Below are 20,769 nucleotides of genomic sequence, written 5' to 3'. Positions count from 1 at the left end.
GAGGAGCCGTCGCTGCCGTCCCAAGAGTCGGACGGGAAGGAGCCGTCACTTCTGTCCCAAGAGTCGGAAGGGAAAGAGCCGTCGCTTCCGTCCCAAGAGCCGGAAGAGAAGGAGCCATCACTGCTGTCCCAAGAGCCGGAAGGGGAGGAGCTGCAGTCCTGTGAGCCGGAGGGAGAGGAGCGGGAGGCCCAACTCCCAGATTTTTTTGGGGGGGACGAGGACATAAAGCTGGTGCTCCACAGCAGCCCTTTTATTTCCTGCTGAAGGGAGCCCCGCTTAGACATTGACCACCAGACCCAGCCCCGCTGTCGGAGGAGTTGGCAGCAACCCCAGCCCCAGCCCTGCTGCTAGAGGGAACAGGTTTTTATACCCGCCTCCACCACCAAAGGAGCTGGAGTTGCCTCCACCGGCCGACAGTGAGGAGGAACTCTGGCCACTGGCACCCTGGCCAGAGGTTCCTTCGCTGTTGGCCACACCCGCACCGCCCAAGGATGCCTGCCTCACTCCGCCCAAGGATGCCTGCCTCGCTCCGCCCAAGGATGCCTGGCTCGCTCCGCCCAAGGATGCCTGCCTCGCTCCGCCCAAGGATGCCTGCCTAGCTCCGCCCAAGGATGCCTGCCTTGCTCCGCCCGGGGTTGCCTGCTGCTCAGCATCGCCTGGGGTTGCCTGCTGCTCCGAATCGCCTGGGGCTGCCTGCTGCTCCGCATCACCTGGGGCTGCTGGTGTTTCCTTTTTATCTCCTAGAGTTGCTGAAGATCCTGCTTCACCTGGGGTTGCCTGCTGATTCGCATCGCCTGGGGTTGCCTGCTGCTCCGTATCAACTGGGGTTGCCTGCTGCTCCGCAGCGCCTGGGGAGCCACCAGTTACAGGGTATGAGGGAGAAGTGGAGCTCCCGCTGCTGCCTCCCGGGAGTCCGCTATTGCCTCCCTGGGGTCCTCTGCTGCCGTCGCCCTCCGAGGGTCCGCTGCTGCCGTCGCCCAGGGGTGTCGCCCGCCTGCCGTCGCCTGGGGATGCTGCCAGCTTACTGTCGTCCAGGGATGCCATGCCCGCACCGTTCAGGGATGCCACCTGCCTACTGTCGCCCAGGGATGCCACTGAGTTGGGCCAAGTGAACCCTCTGTTCTTCTCCCTGAACTTTGAGAAGAAACTTTGGGTATTTAGGGGGGGAGGTGGCCATTCAGGCCATGTTGTGCTGTGCACATGGGGGGAGGTGTGTGACAGGGTTCAGCCTGTCTTTGTGTGTTTTTATGGTGTTTAGAGTAGATGTGAGTCTGCTGTGTGGATCTGAATTAATGAGTTTGTGTGAGGAATGTGTGAAAGGTGTTGCAGCTGATGAGGTGTGAATTGCCCAATTAGCTGCAACACCTGTATAAAAGGAAGTGGTTGGGAGTGTTAATTGGTGTTTGTGAGAGTGAGAAGACCTGTGTGAGAGAGTGGTTTACTGGCATGTATTTTGTGTTTAGAACTTGTTGTTAATAGTGTTTTGTGTTTGTTCTTTTTATTTGGCCATCATGCCTTTTGTTTTGTGTATTTTGTTAAAAGTCCTTTTATTTTCCCTGAACTTCCTGACTCTGAGTCTCCTCACCCCGACCAGCCTGTCACATTTGGTGTTCAGAAGTGGGACAGCGCCTCTGGAGACTCGGAGCAGGAGTGCACAATTTTTTTGATTGTTTGACAGACCTGCCTGTCAAACTCCACAATCGGGAGAATATGTATCATAATGAATTATAAAGTGCCACGTCAATCACATTGAACATAAAATAAAAATACACTCCATGTACAATTAGCTCGCTCCACTCCGCTCACACTCTCTGGGTGTTCCTGCGCATGAGACTGACAGCTGAGATCTCAGTCAGAACTGTGCCATGAGCATGGGGGCGTGGCCACTGGACTGCGTGTTCTCTTTTGGCTCTTTGTACTGCTTGATCCCTTGTGAAGATGCGCGACTGATCAGCCACTGAGTATTTAATTAGCTGACAATCACACATCCTTATTAAACTTGTGCAAACTACGGCCGAGGGATAATAAGATAATTAATAGCTAGTTAACCCCTTGGCCATAATATAAAAGACCTGCAGTTGGGCTGCACATGGAGAAGAGTGTTCAGGGACTAGTGAACAGGAGTACAGGAGAGGGAAAAAAAACAAAACAAGTCCGCTGCCATGTTTGTAGCCTACTTTAAATTACTTCACAATTTCAGCTTGAGTGCTTTTAACCCTTAGCAGTTCAGTGCTTGTCAGGCACGTCAGGTCCAAATTATTTTCACACACAGTGTTTATTTTACACACGCTGTTTAATTTTTTTTGTTTTCAGAGTAAAAAAGGTTTTAAAGGCACTGAATCGCAAAAGTTCACTCAGTACTGCATTTCCAGCCACCCCCACCCCTTATTCGCAGTATTTTTCGCATACCTCTTTATAGACGTGCATACTGATAAATCCTCTCCCGATCACGAAACGCCTCAATAATGCGATCCAAGTCATTGTTTTATTACTATAACACATCAAACAGCTCCGTGATATTCTTTGAGCGCTGGATGCAGAAGCAGCTATCTCTTTTGTTTATGTCTGTGTTATCTCTGTGGTGCATGGGGCTATGAGATCGGCCCCCTTTTTTTTCCGCTTCATTCGGCTCATATCGGTCTCACTCGGTCATTGAAAGGTTTTCTCGGCTTTTTCCAGAGAAAAAACAACTAGAGACCTGTGCTGTACGTCTTTTTGATGATGTTTGACAGGGTCCGACATTGGACTGGAAATGGAAAATTGTAATGTCAGACCTGTTCTGACATAGGACCGCATAGGATTAAGTAAGATGACACTGGCTGCAACTCTATTGTCATTTTTTTTATACACAAATAAGCTTACTTGATTTTAAAAACTTCATGAAAGATACAAGCAGCGTATACTACTTGGTTTGATTAAATGAGTAGTACACAACAAAATACGAAAGTTCAACATTAATTTTTAAAAAAAGAACAACGGCAACTTTTTAATGAAAATAAAAAAAATTGTAGTCTACTTCAATAGGAACATTAGCTTGCTATATTATATCAAACCAAAACAATAAAGACCCGGCTCACTTGCCTTTTTCAATTAATATAATTTGATTATAGAGAATAAGTTAACAACTACCTAGCCTAAGTTTAATTAATCATTTTTGTAATCTACCAGCGGCTTCTGTTGCATACATGTCGTTGATAATAGTGCAGACTGTGGGTCAAACCAATGTTCGTATTGGGGTGCGTTTTTTCATCAGTGTAGTCCTTCTGGAGTTCCTCTGAGTGCTTTTTAATTTGTTTGTTTTTTAAACCATTTAAATCCAAAACCATAACAAAACATGTATACAGGCTTTTTTTATTTTTAATTATTTGTCCTGCGGTTGCCTTTAACTAATTTCTCTGCACGCATTACTACCTTGTATATGATGTAGAATGCATAATTGTAAACATCTAACACAACTACATACAACACTCTTTCAAATAAACGTGTTGTGATTTTGAATATACACTTCTTAGGGTCGGTATTATTGTCATTGCTTGTGCCCTGGCACCTCTTTCTTTACAAATTAAGCACTGCGTGCATGTGTTAGGTCTTGTCAGTGTTTCAGATTGCACAAGAACAGTCTGCTGTTGCCATGAGAACAATCTGTTGATTGACATGTTTGAAAGTTGTACTCACGCGATCTCAATGGCTGTGTGAAAGGGTTATGACGGTATTACACCGGCACAGACTGCGCAATTTCATGCTGTGTGAAAGGGTATTTTTACACACTTGTTAAAACATTTCAGAGACGGCACAGTAGCTGCATTTCTTGTAAAAATGGTGTTATTCAGGTCTTAAAGGGGTTGTAAGTGTACGCATGCTAGCGGGTAGGCGTAAGGCTGGTGCAGACAGGCAAATAACATAGAGGATAGAGGCTTAATCCAGTGGATATGACCTTGAGTTCTGTCAGCAGTACCGATTACCAAGACAGAACCTCCTTCATCTTATAGATTACATATGGGATGACCTTCAATATATGAACCAAAGGAATGCTGCTTTATCTGCTGAATTACAGGCACTCATAGGATTCCGCTTTTTAGCAAGTGTATGTTTTCACAACTGCTAAGTGACATGATCCATGTGGACAGAATGACTGCTTTTGGGGTGATCCCTCGCAAGGTACTTGCAATTAAAAGACTGATGGGTCACTATTTATGTATGCTTTCCACGGGATCAGCAAAGGATGGATCGTGTTAAGCTTAGAATTAAGAATGTCCTTGTTCTCTTTATATAGAGACAGCAGTGTGTGTATTTTGTGATCTGTAATGTTTTTTTTTTTCTTGACATTTTTGCTTATAGAATGCAAAAGCCAACACGTCACAAAGCGGTCGTTACTATGCCAGGGATGATTTTGCTTTGGTGCACTTGTCGTGGAATTTACTTTTAAGTAAGTTGGAAGTATTAACGACGGCGTAAGCAGTTGCAACTGCGTAATTTACGCAAGCTTGGTGCAATCTGCAGCGGTGAAGCCAGGATCTAGTCTCATCCGTCAACAGGGGGGAATGTGCTAATAAAGTTTAGTGAAGTTCATTCCACGCAGCAAAGGAAAGAACATGCTATCACAGCCAACCCATTGAAGAGAATTGAAAGCTGAAACAAGCATTGTAAGCAAACCGATTTCTCACATAAAGGAATAATCAGCAATGTTTCACAGGATTATTATTATTATTTGGCCAAAATACAGCATCATTTTTCCAGGTAACAACATAACAGCCTGTTACGCTCAACAGCGCTGGCGAGAACCCTGTATATATATTGCACTACAAGATTACATTACAAGATTGTACAATATACTTGTATTTTAATCTACAGTTCCTGGTGTGGATGACTATGTTTTAGGCCATGGTGTAGCATAACAAAAGCTATCATCCTATTCAGCTGCACTAGAAGACTTACATTACTTACATTAATACAATATTTGTCTACAAATAATTTTCAAAGTCATTGGTCACTGCAAAGGCATTAGTGGTGGTCTGACTCTTTATCACTGATGATGGCATCCTCTTTGGTGTGGTGCTGATCATAAGAAAATCCTGTCCTTCATGAAGCCCACCAACTTATACAATAGCACCAAATGAAGAAGAGCAATACATGACGATATATGTACTTTCCTGTCTTGCCAGGAAGACACAATTATTGCATGTTCTTATAGACCTGTTTAATCTTGTCTGCTGAAGCTGAAATGTTTCTCTGTAAATTTGTTGTAAAGATATCATAAGTTAATCTGCCTGTTTGGACTTTATTTGAGGGAAAATAACAGACTTGTTGATGTGAGTGTGTTCTGAGCCCTTTTTTAAAACATTAAATTATCCAACAGAAACAAAACTATGCCCTGCATGTGTAAGAAAACTTGAAACACAGGTGGAATGCTGTGACAAATTTCTAATGTTTCAACATATAACATTTAGAAATAGCTTGATAAAGCAGTGAAAGGTGCTGACATGTTTATCAACATTTGTTATTAAGGTTGACAATTATATTTCTTACTGTTGATGGATTAAAATGTCAATTGTGTTATCACCTCTGCTCTAGATTAGATTTGACACCACAATATAAAAGTCATAAAATAAAATGTAATTAAATTTACAGTACTAACTTCCACAATGTATAAACAGGGTAGTTGAAGATACCAGGACTATATTTTAATCTTGCCTCTTCAGTTTTTGTTTAAAAATGCATGTAGAGACATCAAGAATGGGGCCATTCTATAACTATATAACACTTCAAGGTATTATTAGGCATGTTTTGTATTTTTGATCAGTTTTGGCAGGGACTATGTTTAATCCCTTTATTAGTGGTGTTTGCTTCCCCTCCATCAGGCAGGTAATCCAATCATGCTGTTTGGAGAGGAGCCAAAGACAGGTGTGATTGTAGTCAGGTTAAATAGGATAATCAGTTGCCACCTGCACATAAAGAGAGCAGGGAGTAAAGTCACAGAAATTCCAGAGGGTATGGGGTTTAGGAGCCAAGAGCGTAGCTGTTGTGAAAACCTATGGTAGGCCAGTTTTGTTTGAGTTGAATTGTTACTTTAAAATAATAAAAGTGTGCTCAAACACATTTTTTAGACTTCTACAAGTGCCTTTCTTTGCTTCATCTGGTGAACTAGCTTGGTCCTGCAACAGCTTTGTATTCCATTAAATTCCACTAAGTTACCCAGTCCTGATGACTGGACCTTTGTTTGAACACACTGCTTTACTGTATGTAAGTACAAAGACGGAATGAAAAACAAACATTTCAATGTAAAATCAAGCAAATTCTGTAATTTGGAAAAGACTATGTGGTACTGTGTAAGGGTACAGTCACTTTATTAGGCATACCCCTCAAAACTGTCCCATCTGGTTGGTGTATCAGAGTATGTGACCGTGTGACAGAGCTTAGGCTCTACATGTGATTGCATAGCCTGCTAGTTAATTGCTTGAATGTTTAACTAATTGTGTGATTGAAAGTGATTGGAAAAGTGTGAAATGTGGCCAGGTGGTGATTGAATCAACCAAGCCCCTGGCCACATGGTATAAAAAGAAGAGAGAAATGTTTGTTTGGGCGAGGCAAGGTGAAGTGAAGGTTGGGTGTTTTGGGATTTATTTATTTTGAAGAGTTTTTATACCATGTGGCCAGTTCCTTGATTGATTCAATCACCCACTGGCCACATTCCACACTTTTCCAATCACTCTCAATCACACAATTAATTAAACATTCAAGCAATTAATTAGGTGACTGCAACTGAAACATTGTGGATGGCTGACTAATCCCACCAATAAAAGTTACGAGCAGCACGTAACCAGAACAGAATGTCTGTACAAACCAAGCACTCTGAATGACCAAGACCCATGCAAAAATCACACCAGGATGCAACTCCATGGTGAGTGTTAGAAATACCACTCAGGAAACCTCTGGTTAAAGAACACAACATGACAGTTCTTCAGTGGTGCATTGAACTGCATCATGGGAGTCCACGATGTCTTACCTAGTAAAATCACTGCCGCTTAGAGTGAAGAGTTACCTACACATTAAGAGGGCGTGGTTCAACTCATGTCTGTGCTGAGATGGAAGCTCACAGGGATAGGTCTCACCTGAGCCTGTAATTTACTGTTACAGTATGAGTTGTTAATGTAGCTTTGAAGATTATTTATTGCACAGATCATTTAATTAACAAATTGAGGGTAATTCTAAAACCCAGGAATGGGTGCATTGATAGTTTGCCTTCTGCTTAGGCACCTGAAGAGACTTATCAAGCTGGGCTCTCATATCCAGGATTCAGTAGCTTGCAAAAGTTTCATGCTTGAATAGTGGACCTTCCTAGTTTCTGGAATGTGCTTACTGATAAGGCTTCATGAATAAGGCTTGCATGTTTTAACCAAAGAATGGGAATCACGTTAGATCTGTTTTAACCCTTTGTAGATTGGTTTTATTAGCTCAAAATACGATCACTTAACTTCTCACAAAAAGCATGTGTCTTAAACATGACTTCAACTCTTTCATGTTGATTCAAGGGGCCATGTATTTGAGAACTGTCTGAAAGAGGTAATATGTCACTTCAGGGTCCTCACAGAAATCAAAACATACCTGTTAATCTTTTTTTTCTGTTTCTTAAAAGGCCATTTTGGATGTTTAACATCAGAATTTACATCTTAGCAGCAGTCTGATAAATTACCCCTAAATGTGCACTCAATGGTTCATTCTCTAACACACAGGCTCATTTGTTTCCATGTTCACCCATGTACTACTTGGAATGCAACAATATTTTTGGTCTATTTTAGGAATTTTAGCATTGATGTACTGCTAAACACTTATAAATCAGTTGTTATTTGGAGCAAATAAAAACTTTAAATATCAGGCATGTGTGTATTGTATATATTAAAATGTACACATGTAAAAAAACAACATTGGCTGTCTAAGGTCGAATTAGGCTATTTTGGAATTGTTCTTGGTATGTTGAATGAACTGCACAAACAGTCAAACTTGTATTAAGAGACTGCTCAGGGGACAGTGTAATAGTGGTCTCTTAATGCAGGTGGTCTCTTAAAAGAGGGCCCATAACATATTCATTTTCTGTTTGTCTCTGACATGCTTTCCTGTAATTATGTATGTCTTACACACACTGTAAAAGCCAGAAGATGTAATATGAACAAAAGGAAGTATGTAATTTAATAACATTCATTTAGATAATGCATTTACAAAACAAATTATTTTGTGAAAGTAATAAATGCTTGCCTGTCTCAGGTCAAACAAAATGTTTTAAATCCTCTGCAAATTTCAATGCCTGTGTCTGCCCTTCAGGTACGTGTTGATTCATTGCATCCTGAAACCCATGCCAGAATAAGCAGAAGATATTTTTCGATTACCGCGCACATTGTTTTTATACTCTTATAAGTATGGCTTGAATGTTTTGGTGTTTATTTTCCTTTTAACAGTTTGCCTTTAAATCTTAAGCCACTACATCTTAATTATGAGAACATTCTGTTAAATTAGCAGGAATGAAGAGCACAACACGAAACGGACACATTAGAAGCTACCTAGTTCCCAGGCAAGTGTGAGAACGAAATGCAAGGTAAAGCAGGAGGTCGCTTAATACAGTTCAATAAAAGCACAAATTTCATTGGGGGGAATTTAAAGTGGTCGCTAAATAAAAGTGGTCGCATGAGCAGGCTTGACTGTAGTTCCATAACATTGACCATCCCTTATAAAAGTTCCCCAGAGAAAAAACATAACAATGTGTAATAAAGCACAGTGAAAACACTGTAAAGCATTGGGTAAGCATGCAAAGTCCAGAGAGGTACAGTAAAGCATATTTAAAAACCAGGGTAAATGATGGTAAAGGCCAAGTATAACCATGGGAAAAGAATAAAAATACTATGCAAAAATTCAGTGGTAAACTTTTATAAGGGTTATTTAATGATTTCATAATGTCAAATTTAAATACTGTTTAATTGATTAACAACACTACTATACATTAGTAATTACAACAGTCCCCTTCATGGGATTTTACATAATGCTGAGAACATTTTAACTAACAAAAATTATATTAGAATTTCAATTTTGAATACAAAAACACGAATCATCCATCAGATGTTTTTCAGGTTTAGGAATATTGTTTTTACAATGCCACTGGAGGTTCAAACATTGGCTATTCACCACAGCATTTTTTTTTTTTCTTACAGCATATTTAAATACTTTAGAGCTATTTCACCTGGGGTATATGTTCATATTTCTTAAGTACTTTATCAGCAGCTTTTGCTTTAAAAAGAATAGAAAGAGTTTTCAAAGTGCTGTCACACATTTGTGAATGGAAAGGATAAGCAGGAGATAGTAAAGATAATGTGTTTTATACAGTGCTTGTAGTTCCTTTTTTTTTTCTTTTTTTTTTTACAAATGTCATTCAGTGGGTGGGCTTTGATAGGGCTATGACAGATTTTGGTGTCATGTTTGACTAATGGTTTTCAACTACTGAACCGGTCCATTGGTTTCTAATCCTCTTGCTACAAGGCAGAACCAGTTTATTTTGGTACACAGTTTCATTGACCTCCATGTGTCTCTCTCTTGGCTCATGCAGTGTGTTATTAGATGCACTAGCTGGAATGGCTACTTTACCGTAAAGAGATCCCTTGAAAAATGGCTTTATAGCAAGTACCAGATGTTTTAAACAAGTGTACTCAAAACATGTTGTGATTGAGGTAGGATATACAGTAGGATAGGATCTTGGTAGGGAGTAAAAAGACTTAATAAGGAGTGAAAACTTTGGCTGTATTTATTTAGCAGAAATAAAGCTTTCATGTAGTTAAAATAACGTCAGGCTGCTGTGCCAATAATAACAGGGGATATACTGGTTTAGAGAGCGTAGCACTTGACCAAAATGTACAGTAGTTAACATTCTTTTTGCACTTTGAGACTTGCATGATATAATGTGCCTGTTTTTCAAAGGAATGCATGCACGCAAGCAAGACCTACAGAAACCCAGTAAATGTGAATGTGTACATCTGTTTGAGAATCAGGCCTAATAAGAATGTATTTTCTCTAAGATTTGCATGTGTATACTGAATTGCATGTGTATACTGTAAATAATTTGTATTTCAGTAATAAAAGTAAGTTTGATATTCATGAAATAGAGTTATCCAGGTTGTTAAACAAGTCAAAAACAGTCTAGAACAGTTTTATGACTAAAGAAAAAAAAAACTCTTGAATTTAAATAATTGTAAATACAGCCCAGTAAATTACACTTCATTACAGAAGGTGCAAAGAAAAGAAAGCTGTTGTATCTTTTTTTATGTTTTACCTTGTTAGTTTATGATGGGAAGCAAAGAACAGCGTAACCAAACTGTGAAACTTGAAGTACATCATAGCAAAATAAATTTGAATCAACAGTTATGATCTAAGGACAAGGCTTATATTAAACTCAAGCCATCTTCTTTTTGCCTCAGACCACACCTTCAAGCCATTTGTCTTTCTCTTGAACAAGCTGGTCTTGAATGCCCTGCATTGCATGTAAACACAGTAAGATGTTAAATTCCTTTTCATACTTTATTTTTTATAACAACAACAGCAAATTTATAAAAGCATAAAAGGCACTCTTATTTTTGTGCAGGTCTGTTTACTTTAGGACAGAGGAAACATAAAATAATATGCCAATTAGGCCAAGTTTATACAGGAAAGCTCATACTGACTAAAATTTACAAACTAATCCTTTCTAAACAGGGTTCTAACCCACTAATCCCTCTTTAATGTGGCCTAAGTGTACTAACCCAGTGTAAAATTATAATTAATGTACTTAAATGGTTTAAACTCTAAATTAGGGAAGAATTCAATTATGTTCACCTTATGGAGTCATGTAAAAAAAACACCAAAATAATAACTGAAGTTCCAACTGTACTTAAAGCTTTTTTTAATGTTTTCTTCTAGTTATGAAGTCATCACGTGGCATTGCATGCTCAAATGATCACCATGAACCCAGGACCTACTACACAATGTCCATTATGCATGCAAACTACATTTTCACACATCAATAGCAGGGTTCCTAGTGGCATCTGATTTCAGTCATCCACAAAAGGAAGACTGCATGTTAATGTCAAAGGTTACACCCTGGCTAGTTTTCCCTCAGTGTGGCGATGGTATCCAACCTCTTTTGATCGCTTTCCCCACCCTGCTTTTCCCAAGCTGCACTGATTATAGATTGATCCCAGGGTAGCTCTTTGATCAGTAGCCCTGGCAGTCTGCTGGTGCCACATGTCATCACATTAACAAACAGCATGGAACAACAACATTAATTTCTTTGGCTAAACACAATTTCCTGCTTAAATAAGCAACATTTTCACAGAAGACTGTGAAGCATTTGTTATGCCCTTGACTTTCAGACAGATAACTATGCTTTATGACTGACTGAGCTGCAATGCCTGACAGAACTTGATGGTATTTAAAGACAGCATTTTAAACATTGCTGCATTGCCTTGTTTTGAACTTGCATGAATTTTGCCAGCCGATTATATAATTTTGGTGCTGAAAATACTATGCAGAAGTTGTGTATTTGTTTGTAATAAGAACTGGTGCCTATAAACTGTAATGAATAAGATTATATTCAACATAGACAAGACATGTGTAGTCTATAATGTAACTATCCACAGCCTATTGTGAAAAAAATTGTGATATATTACTATATATATATATATATAATATATATATAAATGGCATAATATATATATATATATATATATATATATATATATATATATATATATATATATAACACAAAGATACTTACAATATTTTTCTTCAAAGAAAAAATGAATTAATAAATAACACTTTTGTGGTCATACTTTCTAAGAAATACATTTATGAATTAACATAAGCTTGGGAGTGTGGAGGAAGAGATAATCCTATTGAATTTTTTAAACACTGTTCTCCATTACAGACTATTGAAGTGACTGTAATGGCTACTTTTTGAAATTGCTGTTCTATGGAACCTTTATGGTGAGATATGATTCAGGTTCAGCTTTATCCCAAATGTCCTCACTCATGCCTTTTAGTGCAGGGAATTTTAAACAGTTTCAATCACTCACTCATAAATTCACAATGCATTTCAATTCAGTATTTAAAAGCTCAACCACTGATTTTTTTTTTTTTTTTCAAATCTAGTCTTTGTGATGTTCTAACCTTGGCATCAATGCATATGCTATAATACTTGGGGAAATGAATAGTGAAAATGTAACACAAAACCTTGTTTGTTGTCAGATCAATAATATTCCAAAATCTAATGTTTTTTTTTTTTGAGTTTTTTTTTTGTTTGTTTGTTTTTGATAAACGGAGGTAATAACCTTAGTTCATTAGCAAACTATTATATAAAGACAAACAGTCTAACTTAGGAGGGGTTCAGAGGGTAAGCAAATTACACACCCCGAAGCTGCCCTCTGCATGAAAGACGCCTTTCACAGCTTTGAATAAACTTCCTACCATGGGAGCGAGATTTCAGCCTGTCTTTTTTTTTCTTTTTTTTTCAATACAGTTCTGGTACACTTGAAAGCTAAAGTTATTTCCACTTCCTAAGCAGTATAAGGCAGTTTGTAGGGAACAAAAGGTGTCCATTCACTAACATTAGCTCTCAGGGGAAGGTGCTGACTGTGAAAAAAGGCAGTATGTGTGTGTGTGTATATATATATATAACGATGTTTTTTTTTCAAAGAACCGGCATTAAATACAATTTCATATGTACACGCTTGCTTCCCAAGCTGTGTTGCACTTTTCAACACGGAGTTGCAAAACTTATTTAAAGAACAGTGCTAATATATCACAGTATGGTTCTTACCGTTTTGTTCTTTCATACTGGAAAGCTGAAACGTGTTGCTGAGGCTGGATTCAGCTGTTGATCCATGTTGTTGGAGTGAAGATAATAGGAGGAATAATAATGATGGGATCATTTGGATGAATGATGCGGCAGCGATATTCACTTCAGAATTGTATGTTCAGAGTCAACTTCACCATGCACTAATAGGAAGAAAGCATTGATCCTGATTAGGCAACATCTGTAGCAGATAATAACAGTGTAGTATCCATATAATCCCATCCAAAAGGTTCGTATAAAAAAACTGATCAAAGAAATCGGGACCTGCGTTAGCACACGGAGACTAATCACAATTCTCCAAAAATAATGGACGTACTTTGTTAGGCGTTCACCAGACGCAAGATGAGAAGTTAGTGCAAAGCACCTGTCAGCTTTATAAAAACTTGACACAAGTTGAAGAAACTCGATGGTAGATTGTTCTTTGATAGGCTACATTTAAACTGTTCGCCGAAATATTTATCTGGCAATATAATAGGCAGGATCAATCACAATCATGTTTGAACAAAGACAGCATGAACATATTCATGCCAAAAACAACCAAAAAAAAAAGTTACGTTTTAATTTCAAATACCTCGGTACATTGATTTTTCTTTACTCTCCATTTGTATGCTTATGCATTTCAAAAGTTTTCTTTTCTTTTTTTCAATCATGTACTGTATACTCCACCGCTTAAAAGTAACTTCCAAAGTCGTGCATTCCAAGCTATATCTCGCGCTTAGCTGTGAGCCCACGGGTGAAATTCCGGATGATCCAGTAAATAAGCAGGATTCCCAGTGTTGTGTGAAGTCTGATCTCCTGTACGCACATGGAATAGAGTTGCAATGCTGAGACTGCAGGGTCTGACTCCTGGGTGAACACAGACTGCCAACTGGCGACACAACAGGTGCTATAACATAAAGTGCCTAACACAGGAAACTCCCCCGGGGAACTAATTTAACCATTGATATACTGGATCTTCTGGATGCAGATCTGAATCGATTTAAAGTTCATTATTATTATTATTATTATTATTATTATTATTATTATTATTATTATTATTATTATTACTACTATACTACTACAGTCTTAGAACAAACGTGTTTTTTTTTTTAACACATTAGTGAGTGTGATCACAATTAGGACAACTAATTGTGTGTTAAACTTAACACAGGCACTATGCTGAAATAATAACACAAGTAATGTGCTTTTGTGTTATTTTTACTCAGAATATGTGTATGCTTATACATGCGAAGACTGAGAAGTGAAGACTTTAACACGAATCGACAAAAACAGAAAGACCATAATAAAATAAAAAATAAAAATAAAAAAAAAACATTTATTGGCAAAAACTGTACTTTAGTGTACAAAACTTGCAATCTTTTGAACAATTAATTTGAGTTACTAAACATCTACACGAGTTGTCTCCCCAAGAAGTCCACAACCTCACATACATCTAAAATAAACCCCTAAAATTTTTAAAACAAACATTTTAAAGTTATGCAATATTCCTATAAAATGTATTTATTTTTTTAATGCCCTGGTTCAAAACCACAAATTGACATTTATGCGCATATAAAACTATTACCCCCAATAAAATGCAGAAACCTTTACCTTTACTTAACTCAATTTAAACAATTCTCTTTTAGTGTTTTTTTTTTTTTTTTTTTCTTTGTTCCCCAATGTTTCAAACTTCTAATCAGGCTGGAAAGAAACTAGCAGAAAACTTCTCAAGTTTGGCAACCAGCCTAATTTTTGCCCCAAACTATATATATATCTTGGGAACAAAAGGCCAAGGCAAAAAACTAGAACTTGTTAACTTTATAAGCATAGAAAAACAAAAGTGAATTATTTTTTCTGGATAAAATCCATTTGGATTCTTAGCAATCATTGCCTTGAATACATTTTGATTATTTTTAATGGGTAAAGTTAACCTGGTAAATTGAATGTGATTTTATTTATTTATTATTTTTATTTTCTATCACACATTTTGAGTGTTACAAAATAATCCAATCCATGTATTTGGTTACAAATTCAGAATTATTCATACAGGTTTAGAAAGAATATAATATATATATATATATATATATATATATATATATATATATATATATATATATATATATATATATAATCAAAAGCCCCATTTAAATACAGTGTTACATTAGACAATACACTGAAATATAGGCTGTCAATGACCACCTTGTACAGTTACAATGTCATATTCCTTTGTTTTTTGCACCACACAAGCAAAGAAATGGTCATCAAAGTGGATAACAATTAGAATTTTTACAAACATCAGAGCAATTTATTTCTCCATTGCTGGAAAAAATTGAAAATCTTCTGCAAATATAGGCTCTCCCCTCATGTCTGCCTTTAAAGTGAGGATGCTTTCTGTTCTGTATGTTCTACCATAAATATTAACTGTATCAGTTATAAAAACAGCTTGCAATTCTGAAATTAGTTCCATCACTTTTGATCTTTTCCTAGTGGACGGAATTTGACAGACAAGTTCATAAAACGTGAAAACTGAGGGAAGTTGAGAGAGGTCTGTGAAGGGGAGCCCCGCCACTATGTATATTGTGCGCTACTTTTATTATTTATTTGTATTATTATTGTTATTGTTATTAGTAGTAGTAGTAGTAGTAGTAGTGTATTATGTGTTTTCTGCGGACGGACTAAAGCTGTCCGATTTATTATTATCTGTTGTGTGAGACCGGTCTCATAATATAGTCACATGAATGGGGTTAAAATCCCTATTCATAAAAACCTTGTGCAGAAGGCGGCCATCTCCCAAAGTCCCGGTACTATGACCGGGACTTTGGGACTGAGGGGGGAGGTGGCCATTGAGGCCATGTGTGCTGCTCACAAGGGGGGGGGGGGGGGGGGGGGGGGGGCATGTGTGATGGGGAGCGGTGGGAATACATATAACACGTGATACTATGTCTAAAATAAACATAATAATATTAATAATTATAATAAATAATATAATAATATTTATGATGGTATTATGGTTTGGTTGGCGGACGGACGAAGGCTGTCCAATTTTTTTTATTATCTGTTGTGTGAGACCAGCGAAGCCAGTCTCATAACATAGTCACATGAATGGGGTTAAAATCCCCATTCATAAAAACTTTGTGCAGAAGATGGTCATCTCCTGAGCTAATTAATTGATTAATTGTTGCTAATCAGGAGATGGTCACCTGTATAAAAGCCTGCAGCTGTCTGTGTCAGGGTGGAGTGTGTCAGAGGAGAGACTGTAGAAAAAAAGTAGACAATTGCTATATGTGCCTGATGAAAACCAGCAGGATACTTATTTATTATTTATTTGTTTGTTTGTTTGTTTGTTTGGCCAACGTGCCCTTTTGTTTGTGTCTTGTTTTGTTGAAACTGTTTGTTTTATTGTTTATTTAATAAAACATTGAGCGCTGTTGCACTTCAGTTTTGCCATGCCATTCATTGTTTTAATATCTGTTTCTGGTCTGACGTCACCCCTGCAAAGCCATCCTGGTCACATAGGGTGTCTGAAGAGGCCTCCACAAATCAGACCAGGGAAGGACAGTGTTTCTTTTGTTTAAAAAAAAAAAAAAAAAAGTTTGAAGTGTCTTTTTGGGGGAAAAAAAGGGCATTACTAATATTTAAATAAATAAATAAATAAAATGGGAAGAAGCGGACGGAGGAAGCAGCAGCAACAGCAACATCAGCAGCAGCCAGTGCATCAGCAGCAACACAGGGCTGGTCGCAGGTCCTGCACTGTCTCTACCACGCTGGACGTCTGCCTTACCTGCCTGAAAGGTGAGAATTGGTGCTTTGCCGTTGGTGAGGTTGGGCACATAGCACCCGATCAACCCCCTCCATTGACAGAGACAGAGGAGTCTGAACGTCGTACGCCTGCATGGGTGGAGCCTGTGCATCCACCGCCCAGAAGGGGGGAGCCTGTGCATCCAAAGCCCGAGAGGGAGCTGTTCCCACCTCCAATACCATCATCTGAGGGAGAGGAGCATGAGCTGCCTCTGCGTCCTCCGAGGCGGACTGGTCCACTCTCCTCTGAGGGGATTTGAGACTGGCTGACAGAGCCTGAGAGGAGGCCCTCCCTGTTGTGATCAACCTCCTGTGGGCCCGAGATAGGGAGGCCTGGGAACAGCAACACCATCCAGCATCCCTCCCAGGGACTACCTGTTGTTCCCACCACCATCAGCAGAGAGAGAATGTCTGCTGGTTCCTCCACCACCAGCAGAGGGAAAATACCTGCTGGTTTCATCACCATCCTCAAGAGGAGAGGAGAGGAGCTGGAGCTGCAGCTGCCTCTGCCTCCATCCCTATCACGCGAGGAAGAGGACCAAGAGCTGCCGCTACAGGGCCAGCATTACCCCCTGAGCACTATCTTCCCTCCACAGCACAGAACTGACACAAGCACCACTTTCCCGGGATTAAAGGGAGAGCCGCTTCAGTCCCCGAGGATAGAGGTAGACTACCTGCTGCTCTCGCCTCCACCACCAGGGGAAGACTGCTTGCAGCTCCCACCTCCACCAGCAGAGGGTGAATTCCTGCTGGTTACACCTCCAACACCAGGATCAGAGCAGCAGGAGCTGCCTCTGCCTCCACCACCTCCACCGCCAGGAGCAAAGCAGCAGGAGCTGCCTCTGTCTCCACCTCCTCCAATACCTGCCGCTCCCACCTCCACCACCATGGGAGGGACTGCTCCTGCTCTGCCTCTCTCCGCCCAAGGATGCCTGCTGCTGGGGTTTTCTGCTGCTCCGCATCGCCTGGGGAACTACCCTAGTTACAGGGTACGAGGGAGAAGTGGAGCTCCTGCTGCTGCCTCTATGGCCAGGGGCTCCCCTTCTGAGTTTGCCTCCCAAGGGTCTGCTGCTGCCATCACCTTCCAAGGGTCCACTGCCGCTGCCGCCTCCTGAGGATCCGTGCCGCCGTTGCCTCCCAAAGGTCCGCTGCTGTCGTTGCCTGGGGTTGCCGGAACTGCTTTGCCTGGGGTTGCTGTCAGCCCTGCTTTTCTGCAGGAAATACTGTGGCCGGAACCCAACAAGTGGGAGCTGCCAGCTAGGAAGAAGGGGGGGAAGGTCAGGAGACCACCTCCACAGACAGCCAGGCGGTTGTCAGGATTGCCTTGACCATTACAGCTGTTGGGGTGGGAGGAAGACATCCTACCATGGCCGCCCCCACAGGACATATTGTTGCCCCTGTTTCTGGGCCGGTACTATGACCGGGACTTTGGGACTGAGGGGGGAGGTGGCCATTGAGGCCATGTGTGCTGCGCACATGGGGAGCGCCACCCTTATGTATATTGTGCACTATGTCTATACAAATGTATTTCTTATGTATATTACGGCGGGGGTTATGAAACCCTGACTCCCCCCTGCCACCGGTAACTCCCGGCCACACGACGAGTGCCCCCCGACCTCCCCCCTCCACGGATTACATATGTTAAACATATTATTATTATAGTGTTGATTATGTGTTTTGGGCGGACTTCGTGCACGAAGGCTGTCCAAAATTTTTATTATTAACATTGTTGTGAGACCAGCGAAGTTAAGTCTATAGTGTAGTTACATGAATGGGGTTGTAAATATTCGGGTGAAACACTTTGTGTCTACCAGTATGAGGACTCGTCCCTGAGCTAATTAACAACGATTGACCCTCTACCAACTGACCATTATTGTATACGTCTCTGACGTATCGACAGACGCAGTCAGTCACCTCACACAAGAGGAGAGAAGTAAGTGCCCTTTTGTTTGTGTCTTTGTGAGGCGAGAGTGTATTAAATGGAATGTCCAGACAGTAATTTATGTGTACAGAAATAAAATAATTTATTTTTATTCTCTATACACAACAAAATAATTAAATAACAAAAGAAAACAAAATGGTGTGAGGGAAGGAGTGCAGGGGTGAAATCCAAAACAAACCGTGATGACTCGTCTTTAATTGTCTTCGTGGCGACCCATACATAAACAAAAAAAGACAAAAGAAATGTTAGTGTTTTTTTGTTTTAAAAATCCCGCTGCACCAACCTAGTCTCTCCCTCCACCTGTTACTCCTCCTATTTTACTTTCGGACCAACCCCAAACACAGTAGTACGTTCCCTTTAGTATGTAATGTCCCGCCTCTGTAATCAGCGGAACAACAATCCCCAACTGACACGTGTCCTTCTCCTTCACTTGACTCCAGTGGCTGGAATTTACATACTCGTACTTCCGCCCCTCACCAAGGTGCCGCCCCTCAAAAGATGACTTTTGCCATGGTCACGAGATCTTGGTAAGGGAAGTCCCGAGTTGGTTTGATGCCACCTACTGTCGGGAGGCTGAATCACAGACCGAAAACCCTTTGACTCATCACAGTCTTGTTTTGTTGAAACTGTTTTATTGTTTATTTAATAAAACACTGAGCGCTGTTGCACTTCAGTTTTGCCACGCCCTTCACTGTTTTGATATCTGTTTCTGGTCTGACGTCACCCCTGCAAAGCTACCCTGGTCACAAGGTCTGAGAGGTTACAAACCCAATAAATCTTAAAAAGCTTGTTAATAGCATGACAGCGTCTCATCCTCAAGTGGAACAGCCACCGTGTCATTCCTGGCAATGATGACATACTGCTGAGCCCCACTGCTTAGATGACCCATATAGACTACACAAGAATAAGTGCCTGTCACTGACATCTCTGCAGTTTCCAAGCAAAAGAGATAGTGCTAGTTCCAGACTTCACATGAAAAGAAGATGAAAAGAGATAATTATATATGCTAAGTTAGCTTTTCATTAAAAACACATTTGTTGATGTCCAGCTCAACCTTACTTCTGTCCAAAACAATTTAAAATTTATGTTAATGCCAATTTCAGGTATTAGTGCTTTGTTTCTATTCAATATGGCAACCACCTTTATCACAGTGCAGCACAAAGTTAAAATATTTGAGTTTTACCTGCCAGAAAAAGCAGTGACTAGAATTTGCAATATGCAATTTATTAAGCCTTCAATTGATTATTTTCTATGATGTCAGTGTAAGAAGTATGAGATAACAGTGATAGCTTACCGGTACAAAGTTCAACAGGTAGGAAACCGCTGACTTGATACGGCATTTACTCCATCCTGTGCCTCGCCCATCCTGAGAGTAAAACATGTACTATTGATAAAGTTAAGCAGCAAATATCCTAACAGGATAACCTTTGCAATAGTTTGACTGATAAACAGCATTACCTTTCATACAAAGTAGGTTACTGGATAGAGTATGTTTTTTTTTTACATATAGTATATATTTGGTGGTCAATGTTTATGTTGGTTAATAACTAAGATCAGGTACATAAAAGAAAAATAAAAGATTTACAGGTCTGCCATACACAAAATACTGTAGACCAGGGTTCCTCAAAGTAATTTGAGCACCGGCATAAATTGATCTTACTTGGCTGTTTGCGGGCACGCTGACTATTGCATAGGTTCTTATCTTAAACACTGCCTTCCTGCGACATATACAAAGTAACTCCCTCTAAAATAGGTGTGTGTGTGTGTATATATATATACTCCATACACATATGTATATATATATATATGACACCATCTATATATATATATATATATATATATATTAATATATATATATATAGGATATATGCAAATATTTTTTAAATAGCATGTTTACACAGATAATGATGAATAAACTAAAAGAGGATATATATAGCATTTCGTTTTGTTTCAATTTGGCAAATTTGTCAATACTGTGTTTTAAAGATCGTTCATCTGCAGTACATTTATTCAGAAAAAGTGGATTCCTAACTAAATCTACTACGGTGTTTCCCTTGTCTAGTGAAATTTAAAAAATATATAGAGAGAAAATTAAATTCTTCTCAATAACAGTCGGCGAAATTAAACAGTCGGTGCTTACCCGGCGTATTAACACCCCGCCTCTCCTCACAAATGATTGGACAGC

General features: G+C 39.7%; 1 protein-coding gene across 2 annotated transcripts in view; it reads right to left on the bottom strand.

Moving 5' to 3' along the window:
* Nucleotides 1-13,715, bottom strand: part of LOC121322941 (platelet-derived growth factor C-like) — a 96,370-nt gene extending 82,655 nt beyond the window's left edge. The window contains exons 1-2 of one of the 2 annotated variants that reach the window (XM_041263594.1): nucleotides 13,182-13,715; nucleotides 12,830-13,008 (exon numbers count right to left, since the gene is read on the bottom strand). In XM_041263594.1, the coding sequence (XP_041119528.1) occupies nucleotides 12,830-12,941 (112 nt within the window). In that variant the 5' untranslated portion in view covers nucleotides 12,942-13,008; nucleotides 13,182-13,715. The remainder of the gene's footprint in view (nucleotides 1-12,829; nucleotides 13,009-13,181) is intronic. The other variant, XM_041263586.1, reaches the window with a different exon arrangement.
* Between the last annotated feature and the right edge of the window lie 7,054 nt (nucleotides 13,716-20,769).

The sequence above is a fragment of the Polyodon spathula genome, chromosome 1, assembly GCF_017654505.1.
Source record: "Polyodon spathula isolate WHYD16114869_AA chromosome 1, ASM1765450v1, whole genome shotgun sequence".
In the NCBI taxonomy this organism is placed as follows: domain Eukaryota; kingdom Metazoa; phylum Chordata; class Actinopteri; order Acipenseriformes; family Polyodontidae; genus Polyodon; species Polyodon spathula.
The sequence above is the reverse complement of the archived record's forward strand: the minus strand, read 5'-3'. Positions and strand labels throughout refer to the sequence as shown.